This window comes from Folsomia candida, unplaced genomic scaffold (genome assembly GCF_002217175.1).
Source record: "Folsomia candida strain VU population unplaced genomic scaffold, ASM221717v1 Fcan01_Sc018, whole genome shotgun sequence".
Lineage (NCBI taxonomy): Eukaryota > Metazoa > Arthropoda > Collembola > Entomobryomorpha > Isotomidae > Folsomia > Folsomia candida.
In genome coordinates this window covers 2,901,023-2,912,666 of record NW_019091210.1, presented here as the reverse complement: position 1 = coordinate 2,912,666, position 11,644 = coordinate 2,901,023, and the positions used below count along the sequence as shown (strand labels likewise).

Here is an 11,644-nt window from a genome sequence, read left to right as displayed (position 1 = left end):
TCCATTAATTTTCCCTCCGTGACAAAATTACACCTTGATCTTCCCCTCGATAACTCTTTACGCCACGTGGCATCTCGTTTGATACAAATTTTGGAAAAATCCCTCAGAAATTTGAGATCATTAGAATTGAAATTCATATTAACCAATTATAATGAAAAGTTATCTTTTGCGGAAGACTGGAAGGAATTATTTCCCGATAGCATGGCCTCCCACGCGGGTAAAAAATTGACCGCTTTGGTCCTCAATGGAGTCAGTGTAGACCCCGCAGATTTGGGTGCACGATGGGACGCCGTTATCTCCCTGATAACCCGAATTCTTACGATTTTCCGCCAAGTGGGCAATCTTACCCTGTTCAACCTGCCTGGCGGGGTGCTTGACAGAGCTGGGTGATTATTGGTTTTTGAGGGTGGATTAAGGATTATATATCCACAAAACAATGTGGATTGTGATTAAATTATTTCCGTGAGATTAATCCATGTCAGGATTAATCCGGATTAATCCATAAATTCTGAAAATTTCGGGATTATGGATTATGGATTAATAATCCGGATTAATTTGGTGATTAATGATTTTTACACTGTATCTAGCGCAAAGAATTTCAACTACGTGGTTTCACATAAAAATGACGCCAGTTTCAATTGATATATGTATGTAGCACAGGGCAGCGAGAACATGTTGATTCTTCAAATGGTAGCTGACAGAACAACATTGTGAGAACTTGAGACTTCAAGCTACACTGTGGGATGAATGGAACTATGGGAATTGAACTGAGTAATCCAGATTGAGAATTAATCATGAATACGTAATCATGATTAGTAATCATGATTTGGATTAATCTGGATTAATAATCATGATTAGTAATCATGATTGGGATTAATCAGCATTAGTAATCCGTAATCACGATTATGGATTAATGAAATCAAATGGGATTATTCCCGGATTAATTCTAATTCCAGAAAAATCGGGATTATGGATTGGGATTAATCTACAAAAAACTCACATTGCCGGATTAGGGATTATGGATTAATAATCCATAATCCGGGATTAAAATCCATAATCCTTAATTAGGATTATCCCAGCTCTGGTGCTTGATGACAACCATGTCACATTACCACGTCTTAAATCAATCTCACTGAAAAGAAGTACTAGCCTAGAATGCGTGCAAGATCGGCACGCATTGCAATTCTCCAAATTCAGTACGCCTTTGAAAGCAAATTTCGCAAGTGTGACCCGGTTTGAATTTAATGTTCGTAACAACAATGACGTCGTCGAGCTTTTTCGTCTCTCGCGCCACAGTTGGAACACGTGTGCATCTCGGAGGTAGAAAACCTTGCCCCAGCGGAAACTCAACCCACCCCGCCGTACATCACGGTTCCGATTCTCCCGAAATTGAAAGTTTTCAAAATTTTGAGACAAGAGATTTTCAGATATTCTACGAATGAGGACGATCTCGTATGGTTTAGACCAGATATTTGCTTAAACTTTGAAACGGGCACGGATCAGGTTAAGATGAGAGACAATTGCGTATGAGAGACAATTTCCCATTCTGGAGAAGCTAATTGTGCGCGTGGTTCCGCAAATTATTCGCCACGTTTTGTTGGATATGGTGAAAAGGCCGCATGAAAATTTGCAATTTGAGGCGACCATGCTTTTCCTGTATGAAACATTTTTGGCCGAGGGTCTCCAACCGTGTGAGTCTTTGAGGAATTTGGACATTTTCATCCCCACGGGGGTGCGGGTGGGAGGGATGAAAATGGGGCGGCGGTGCAAGTGTAATGACGAAGCAGAGGTTTGTAAATGTTGGGGGTGGAGGAGAAAATGGACCGATTTTTATAACAGAATTTTCAACATTTTTCCTAACGTGGATTACGATGTGCTGGAAAAGGGGAGGAGAAGCGTGTGGATGGCCAAGTTCGAAAAGTTTAAGAATTTGGGGGTGAATTTGGGAATTTTTGGGGATAAGAGTGTAATTTGTGGGAATTGTGGGGAGAAATTTGGATTAGAGGAGGATGAAAAATCAAAATTAGAGTCAAATAATGTTAAGCTGAAAAATTAATTTTGTTCAAAGATGTCCCGAATTTTTTTGTGCAAATATAAAATAAACAAACTTGTCTCATAAATAATATTTATATGTATACATACATATCTATGATAAACAATCGCCACCTCATTAAAGTACATATATTCAAAGCATACTTACAAGATAAGACAAAATGATAACATGAAACAGCTAACGATACTAAATTTCATTTCATTCATAACTTGTTAATCTGAACTGAACAAAGATTTTTGTTTATAAACTGGCAAATGAGGGGCATACAGAGAGTACGCGGACGTGGGAATTTTCAGTACAGATGACTGAGCAGTAAACCAAATAACCAACGTTCATCAAGATAAATATTCCCCAGTTGTCATTTCCCCCTTTTAACAACACTCAAAACCCCCCACTGAAAAAAAGATCCAGGATATTCAATATTGTCCTTCGCATAGGAACATGGGTCCTAAAAGAATGCCAGGCGACGTGTGGGTGGAACGGAAGGGCAAAGTCGTTAAGGTTATGCGATGCCCCACGGAAGAAGAATCAATTAATTACGACACAACGAGACGAAACGTAATTTCCGTGATGAATCGCATCCATCGGGAGGTTATCGACCCACAAAAATATTTGGAACAGGCGCGCCACCGTGACCACGCAGATCTTATGCTCTTGGCGTATCCAGATAACCTCTCGTCATACGACGAGAACATGGAGGTGGAGTTGAAAATGGAAAATTGTGTCAGTATCGAAACACTGGTGAAAAATGTGGGACAGGTGAGTTTTATTTATGAAATTTTAGAGATGAGTTAAAATTCGTAAATTAATGATGATTTTACTTTTAATGAAGATCTTGAAGGGGAAGTTTTTACTTGGTCGAACTATAACTCCATCCAGCAAGCTGGTCGGAGTGGACGCTGGTGTGGAGGACCCTGAAGGAAAGAGGGCCATGCGACTTGGCCTATTTAATTATTCTGTGAATGCCAAAATGGGGAAGTCCGATTTCGAGGCAGTCCTTCCATTGGGGACAATGTTGATCGTGAAGAATCCCGTGTTTAAAAAGCCTTGTGACGGCCCAGCAAGCTATGGACTGATTGTTGATAATCCCGCTGATGTAGAAATACTCAGTCCAAGGAGAATCGAATCACTATTTCCAGGTAAAATTGTGGATATGATTTATATTATAAGTCTGACTCATGTGTAATTTATAATTTTTGTGGCCAGGTGTCCAATGGAAGTCAGATCTACCCCACGAATCTCGAATGCAGTTGAATTCTCTTCTCTGGGAGTTCTCACCTGACCAAAGTGACCTCGAGATTGCCACCAAGCTCAAAAACGTGGGAAACAAGGCCTTCGTGGAGAACAGGTCAACCGATGCGATCCGATTCTACGATGTCGCTCTGGAATACTTATCTGACTTGGAGGAGCAGATAACTCCAGCCGTTTCGACACTCTTGGTGGACATCTTGTCCAACAAGGCAGCCGCTCTGATTAAATTGGATTGCTTTAATTCAGCCCTAATTTGTACGGGTAAAGCTCTTGGGATCAATAACGGGCACGTCAAGGCGATCTATCGTCACGCCAAGGCTCTCATTGGACTTGGCCGATACTCTGAAGGTGGCGAATTTCTGGACGAAAAGCTCACCCAATTCTCATCCCTTGGAGATGATATTCTTCGGTTAAGGTATGTATTTACAATTCCAAATGCAAGATTATAAATTTACGATATCTTTTCACTGTTGATAAGCTAACGTCGATTTTATTTTAATCGATACAATGTGCAGAACCATCCTTCCAGAACTGTTGAAACCACCCGGAAAGGAAATCATCTGTGCTTTGCTAAACCCACGACAAAAGGATTCCAATTTGCCACAGAAAGATTTACCGGTCGGGATGGTGGATCGCATCGCAGAATTTCGAGGGCCAATTCAACTCAAGAAGAGTAAAATCTGCAAAGGCGAAGGACTATTTGCCACTCAAGATCTCGAACCTGGAACAGTTCTCCTCGTCTGCAAACCATTCGCCGGGCTGTATGTCAACCCAGAAGAAAAGAAGACATTTTTAGACAGCACAACTCCCAACGAATACCTTGTCGGCGTGATGGCGAATAAGATTTGGCTTGATCCCCAACTTGGCCGTGACCTTTACGCCCTCTTTGCTGGACCTGAACTAAAAACCTCGACGGATAATGAGGACCCTAAAATGAGAAAGGTGGACATTGCTCGAATCAGACAGATTTGCAGCTTTAACTTCACCGGGAGCAGCTGTAGCAAGGAGGAAAACGAGAAGTTCATTTCTTGTGGGGTTTGGATCCCCGCGTCGAAAATTAATCACAACTGCATTGACGCCAACGTTATGTACGTCCACCACGATTCCAGCCTTGTCATGATGGTCATTACTTTCAGAAAGGTGAAAAAAGGGGAGGAGATTCTGATGAGCTATGTGGACGCAATGCAGCCGTTGGAAAGGAGGGATTTCATGAAGAGTCATGGTGAGTAATGGGTTGGCTTTGTACTGAAAAACTGATTTTCAGTGTTTAGCTTCTTGCACATTTTTGGATTTTTTTTGCACTGCAAAAAACTGTAAGAAATGCAAGGTGCTAGAAATGAAAGAAATTGGCGCACTCAGCCTCCAAGTCCTAGCGGTTTACACTTTCTGCACTACACTTAAATTAAATGACTCGATAATATGGATTTTCAGTTAGCTGGGGGTTATTTCTTGCATTTTTTGCACACGTTCATGAAAATCGTTCATGAAATTATCTGTAAAAGAATCTCTTGCTTTTTCGTACAAACATTCGTGAATTCAAACTTGTACGTCGTTTTTTAATTACAGATTTTATCTGCAAATGTCGACTCTGCGAACTGGACCGATCTGAAAGTCCTGCTCTGATTGCGAAGAGAGACCAACTTGTCAAAAGTCTGGCCTACGACCCCGACACAAACTTGTACCCATTTCATCCCTTGATTCTCGGCCGCGACATGGTAACAATCGACAAAGTGGAAATTTTGCGTGCGGCGTCGCCCGACATGAATTTCGCCATGACATGTTCTGGAATTTATACCATTGCTGCCGTCGTGCTGCTCGACCAACGTCGTTACGTGGAGTGTTTGTCCATCTTGGAGAAAGTTTACGCCGTCATCGAGAACGTGCCGACTAATTTTATGCATCGTGCACATGCTGAAACCATTTTGATTTGTTGCATGCGAATGGGCAAGAAAAAGGCTGTGCTGGAAAAATGGACGGAGGAACTCAGGAAATATTGTCGTCTTTATGCCGGCACTTTGGAACATGTTCGGCTCGGAGATTATCCCAGGATTCCGGAAGACTTGAAGAAATTTGGGATTACATTTTTTACTGATACCGATTAATTAATTGTGGATGCTTCTAACTCGTGTTTTTTTACTTCATATTTTTGGATTTCGGATTATTTCTATGATATATATTTCATGTTGAATTTTTTAATTTTCTTTTGAATGATAGTACTGTGACTTGATGAATTTGATAAATAAATAATTCCTGATAATTTGTATCAGCGCCGAACAATTGTTTATAATGTTTCATTTCAAATTTCCAACTAGAACGAACATGCACCACAAAATATTTATAGGCGAATTGAATACAAAATGCGAATTGCAAAGGTTTTAAAATCCGATCATCTCATAATTTACTACGTACATACATATGTGCATAGAAATGTGACGAATCCTCCTGAAAAACAAATAAAATGGAAGCATGAATTAATGACATGCGTCGCATGTTTAATGAATTCGTCTCAAATCATAAGTATAGTAAAAGTAAAAAAAACTGGTTATTATTCTCAAAAAATGTATTACCATCTAAAATCAGAACCTAAATTTACTGTAAAAGTCGTAAATGTTTTAAGGACTGGACAGAGATAGACCTTCACCCAACTGACCATACGTACATATACATATGTATGTACTTATGAATGCTGATTAACGTATAAGTAATCAGTGCCCAATCGTACCAAACAATAGAGCCCAAAATCTAGTTTATGTTTGCTTTTACAACTTAGTTTTGAAGAAGTTGAAATTTTGCATGCTTGACGATCGGAATGTTTTTGACGATTAAGAATACCTAGGATAGTAGTTAAGGGCGATCGGACTAAAAATAGCACTAACCCTGACTCTGGCTAAATAAACACAAATGCATTATACATATGTAAAATAAATCACGCATACATATTCCCCTCGTTATTGGACCTTCTTTTGAACGAAACTTCTCCCAAAAATTCAAAGCTACTTCCATGATTTATGTATGATACCCAAAAGGATGGTGGGTCATTTTTCCAGGAATTTTGGCACTTTCTATTTTTATATGCGTAAAAAAGCTACCTCTTCCAAGCTAAACGAACCAAAATTTTAGTTTTACAGGTTCACTTACTCCTGAGCAGCACATGCATAAGTGACTAATCATTAAACAATCCTACTCAGCACACGGTAAGCAACGAAACTTAACCTACATAGTTTGTCGAATGAAGCGGACCAAATTCCAGATTTTCTTAAATAGCACGAAATTCGTTTCTCGTTGTTTTAATAAATTTTGGAAGCTATTAAAAATTTCTTCGTATCCTTAATATTCTTCGGATTCGCAAAATAAGTTACGGCGGTTACAAGATTTTGTAATAGTCGTAACAGTTTGTCATCGAGGATCGAGTTAATAAAGGTTAAGCTTTGTAACCATTCTACGATACTAAGGATACGAAAAAATAATGCATACCTCCTTACTATCGGTAAAAATTACTGGAAACGTGTTTCATGCTCGCTTATTCTCTTAAAATGTATGCATTATTGGTTCAAACTTGTTGAAATTTTTTATGAATATAACAAACATTTTTCTTGCAGCTCAATTTCTTGATTTCGAATATACACAAGTCCACAAACACCGAATCCACATGGATCCGCAGCCAGAACAGAGATGGGAATGTGCAACGTGCTCAAAAACGTTTAAAACCAAAAGCTACTTGACAGCACACATGGTCACGCACGATCCCGATGCCAAAGTCACGTGCGAGGTGAGGGTGAAAATTGACCAAAGTCAAACCAATTTTACAATACAATTCTCACACGTCCTCATTTCTGTACTTATAGGAATGCGGAAAAACATTCAAAAACAGACGTGTCTTATCCAACCACAAGTGGTACATTCACACCAATCGGAACCGACCAAGGTGTGACACTTGTCACCGGGTGTTTGCTACCCCTTCAATTTTACAGCGACATATCGACATCACCCACCTCACTGAGGAAGGACCCCCTTTTCCATGTAAGTTTCGCGACTGTGAGGAAACCTACCTACACGAGGACGATCTTTTGGACCACGTGAAAACCGAACATGTAAAAAATCCGGTCCGATTTCCGTGCGAACTTTGCAGAAAGAAGTTCAAAACGAGGGTTCAACTTGAAGCTCACATTCCCACCCACACCAGGACGAAGAAAAAGGAGTACAAGTGTGCCACGTGTTGGAGGAGTTTTGCCCGCAGGGAAAATATGAAAAGTCACGAGGTAAAGGACTTTATTTTTTTTAAAACAAGGTTAAGGTTCCCATGGATGACGCGTTGGCGCGTAATCTCGCTCTGCCCCTACCCAATGTCTTCAAATTCAATTTCTAAAATCGAATCAACTCCATGAGTTTTGAGATAAATACAACTTTTGATATGTTAATCTAAAGCTAATTTTTGGTACTACAAACAAGTCGATTTGAAAAAAATTAAAAAAAATGCGTTTGCCGATTTTTCACAATAAATTTCCTCGAAAATGAATTTTTTAATTTTTTCAAATCGACTTGTTTGTAGTACCAAAAATTAGAGGTTAAAATATCAAAAGTTGCATTTATCTCAAAACTCATGGAGTTGATTCGATTTTAGAAATTGCATTTGAAGACATTGGGTATGGGCAGAGTGAGATTACGCGCCAACACGTCATCCATGGGAACCTTAAAATGTGCATTTTCTTTTTACAGGTGACACATTTGGCACAATATGCCCGAGCCGTGTGCCAGTGTCGCATCTGTCCGCAGACCTTCTCGAATAGGAGTGCTCTAAAACGCCACGTCCGAGCTGTGCACGAAAATCAGAGGAAGTTCCTGTGCACCTTTTGTGGCAAGAGATTCGCCCGTTCAGCAGACTGGAAGCGTCACGTGGGAGCGGTACACGCCACGAATAAAGAGCCGATTTTTGCCTGCCCCGGTTGCGAGTACAAGAGCCACTCGGAAGTCAATTTGGCTCAGCATATGAGACGCCACAATGATCCGAGGCATGAATGTTACTTCTGTGGGAAGGAATTCGTCACTTTCTGGGAATTAGTGAAGCATTTTCGAGTTCATACTTTAGAGAGGAAGATATAAGTGTGTATGTAATGGGGATACAAGTAATTTTCGAATTTTTATCAAATTTGTGACATTTTTTGCAACACTTCTTTTGCAGAACATGCAATTTTAGTTTCAAATTTATTTACTAACTGGACATACTTATGTCTATAGAATACTTATTTAACAAATTGTGCTGTTATAGGAAATATTTAAGTTTATGTGTTTACGTTGTTGTGAGTACGTCCGCTTATACGGGTATCCAAAATTGTGTAAATATTATCTAAATTAACTAATTATTTTAACTAATAAACAGCCTGTCAGATGAACAGTGCTTGATGCATTAATGTTCATGAAAAGGTAAAACAGGTCAAAGGTCATCATCTTTTACCTAAAGCTTATTTTACAGCTACCACTTACATAATATACAAAAATTCATAACTTTTTTTGCAAACATCGTAAAGAAGTGTGCACGGTACAGTCTCATAATATTCAAAATGTGTAGGTCGATCAATGCAGAAATACAAAGAAGGAAAAAATTAGTAATGTAGTAGCTGAAAAATGAGCTTCTAGGTAAAAAATTAGGACCTTTGAAAATTTTGAACATTTTCAAAAACAGGAACAGTAGCACGCCACAATCTTTCTGGGTTACCACCTTGCAAATCCTGACCAATTTATGTTTTAGAAAATTGTTAACGGAATTCAATCAATTGTGTGATGATGTCCGACACGGTAAATACATAAACGTATTTTCCTTACGAATGCTCACGCATAAATTTCCACTCCAGTTTCATAACCAAATTTGTATTGATCAATACTTCATCTCAACGTTTCATTAATCTTTTTCCTTCGAGTGGAAGCAGACAAGCTTCTTTAATTGCACACTAAATCGTCTTCAGGCTCAAAATTTTGTCCAATTTAAAACCATGCATTTCTCCATTCCACTCGTTTTCGCTACATTATCATATTTCCAACCTCAGACTTTTCCTAGTCACAGATTAAAACGTGATCTCGTTCAACCCCTTGAATTTACGAAGTTAGTTGACGCCCTCTCGTACGGAGACAATTGTTCCTACGCTGCGGAAGAAATTAGAGAAGATTTTGCTAAATCAATCCTGACCGGAAAACCCAATGAGGTAGAAAAAATCTACGAAATGTATATATTCCAGTCGGAAATTGTCAAACTAGGATTTCCGCTTTGCGCGGGGGAAAAATTGTTGGTTTGCGATGAAATTAGTGCAAAATGTGTGTGTGGTGATGCTGGCAGGCGCTCATTTTTAGGTGAGTAATTTAGCACGAATAAGTAACTCGTAACTCGTAGCTCGTAACTTAACTCGTAAATTAATGAAACACTGGCTAAACGGTAGATACAAATGTTTTATGATAAAAATTTCAAACTTTTCCAAAATTCCAAAATATATTATTGGAGAAAAATAAATTCGAGTAAACTTCACGAAAGGCGTAATCAAATCACAGCTCATTTAGCAAATTTTCTAAGCTCAAAAAAATTGTTTGTTAGGTGGTTTATGATTTAATAAATTTCGCAAAACTATGACAATAGTTCTGGTGTCCTATTTTGATTTAATTTGCGTAATTTCTACATATCATTTGAGGTAAAGAAGACGAGTTTGCACACTCATTTCGCGAAATGCAAACATGCCCACTTGCTAGCTAAATTTGCAAATAAATTTCATGGTTCTGTTCTCCAGCAAAAGTTTTGTGAGGTCACAATCCGCTCGCAGAACTTTCGTTGTTGTGGACAAGTTACGAGAAATGAGAAGGTTGACGTGCGTACAGTTTACAAAAATTGCAGGTGAGAACCATCCCAGCGGTCATGCTGCTCGTTTCGTCCCGAATTTGAGCCTGGGGTCCTGCCGCTGGGGAGAAAGTACGACTTGCGGCCCGACAGAATATCTCCCCAACAAATCAGAGTACTGCACCTCACGCACGCAATGCACTAGCAGAAAGACCGGAAACCCTTGCCAAATTGACGACATGGTCAAGGTGTTTATTTCACGAGGATCACATGATGGAGTCAAAGCATTTTTCTCCGGGGAGATTTGTACCTGCCAAAGTGTTGATAAGTCCAAAGTAGTAGCGCAAGTGCCACATGAGCAAGGAAGCGATAAAAAATATAAGAGCGATAGTAAGCATGGAAAATCGCAAGCCATTTGGTCCAATCGGTGTGTCGATAGAATAGTCGTCACAATTATTGCAATACTTGCAATTTTGGTTTTGACGTAAACTTTTAAACTATTTACTTGTTGCTAACAAGTTCTTACATACGTTACAATGCCAAATTAAGTAAATAATTTAGGGTCATTCTTAAGCAAATATTTAGCAATAAGTGTTTTAAGCTGTAATCAATGTACAAAATAAAAACAAGACTTGACGTTCCAATCGCTAAGCATATTCTTAAGATACATACGTACGCAGAGAAATTAGGAGATTGCATTATTTTAAATGTACATTACGTCCATGTCTAACCCGAATTCGTTGTTATGTTCACTGATCCTGAGATTAGTTTTCGTCGTAAATCTGCACCCCCATTAGTACTATGTATCTTATCCCGGATACTTCTCAGTATTGGCCTCTTTTACTTTACTAAAGTTCATGTTCAAGCACACCATAATGCTTCCTACTTACATATTAACAGTATCACATGCCTACTCAATATTCCTTTCCGGCGAATGCTGCAGCATAAATTTCCACTGCGATTTCATAATTAACTAATTACATGCATATCTGCATATTTAAGTCTTTATCAATCTTTAACTCCACCGTCTCAATTCACCATTAGCCAGTTCCTGCCAAATTTCATGAGTCTAATCTGGAATTAAACCAAAATTCTTCTTCCAAAACCATGAATTTGTCAATTCCACTCGTTTTCGTTGCCTTGCATTACAATTACGAGCCCAAGAATTTCCGCACCCACAGACTTAAACGTTATACCTCGTTCAATCCCCCGAATTTACCGAATTGTTTCAAACCCTCTCCTACGAAATGTCGTTCATAAATTATATATGTAAAAAATAGAAGACCCCTCCCCTCCCCCCTCTGTGACACTAGTGTAACGCAAGACCATTACCCCCCCCCGTCCCCACTAAGAGCCTATGCCTATATAATTACTGAGCATATGCATACATATATTTCATCTTTATTGTTATCAATCTCTATTTATGTCTGTATTTATCTATGTATGTATGTACAAACGTGTAAGCATGCATAATCAATTAATACATTTGCCCTTTGCAAGGAGAACCATAATTTATGACAATG

The 11,644-nt window shown here is 39.0% G+C and overlaps 3 protein-coding genes across 3 annotated transcripts; all 3 read left to right on the top strand.

The window, feature by feature from the left end:
* The first annotated feature begins 2,364 nt into the window (after nt 1-2,364).
* Nucleotides 2,365-5,581, top strand: LOC110857146. Its single transcript, XM_022105751.2, has 5 exons — nt 2,365-2,812; nt 2,886-3,192; nt 3,260-3,719; nt 3,820-4,526; nt 4,871-5,581. The coding sequence occupies exons 1-5, from the start codon at nt 2,495-2,497 to the stop codon at nt 5,404-5,406; spliced, it is 2,328 nt and encodes a 775-aa protein (XP_021961443.1). The 5' UTR covers nt 2,365-2,494; the 3' UTR covers nt 5,407-5,581.
* Nucleotides 5,582-6,408: 827 nt separating this feature from the next.
* On the top strand, nt 6,409-8,745 carry LOC110857262 (oocyte zinc finger protein XlCOF19). The gene is made up of 4 exons (XM_022105881.2): nt 6,409-6,498; nt 6,904-7,073; nt 7,150-7,563; nt 8,021-8,745. The coding sequence occupies exons 2-4, from the start codon at nt 6,954-6,956 to the stop codon at nt 8,402-8,404; spliced, it is 918 nt and encodes a 305-aa protein (XP_021961573.1). The 5' UTR covers nt 6,409-6,498; nt 6,904-6,953; the 3' UTR covers nt 8,405-8,745.
* Nucleotides 8,746-9,225: 480 nt separating this feature from the next.
* Nucleotides 9,226-10,757, top strand: LOC118438017. Its single transcript, XM_035857682.1, has 2 exons — nt 9,226-9,646; nt 10,179-10,757. Exons 1-2 carry the CDS (start codon nt 9,292-9,294, stop codon nt 10,607-10,609), a joined length of 786 nt encoding a protein of 261 aa, XP_035713575.1. The 5' UTR covers nt 9,226-9,291; the 3' UTR covers nt 10,610-10,757.
* The last annotated feature ends 887 nt before the right edge of the window (nt 10,758-11,644 follow it).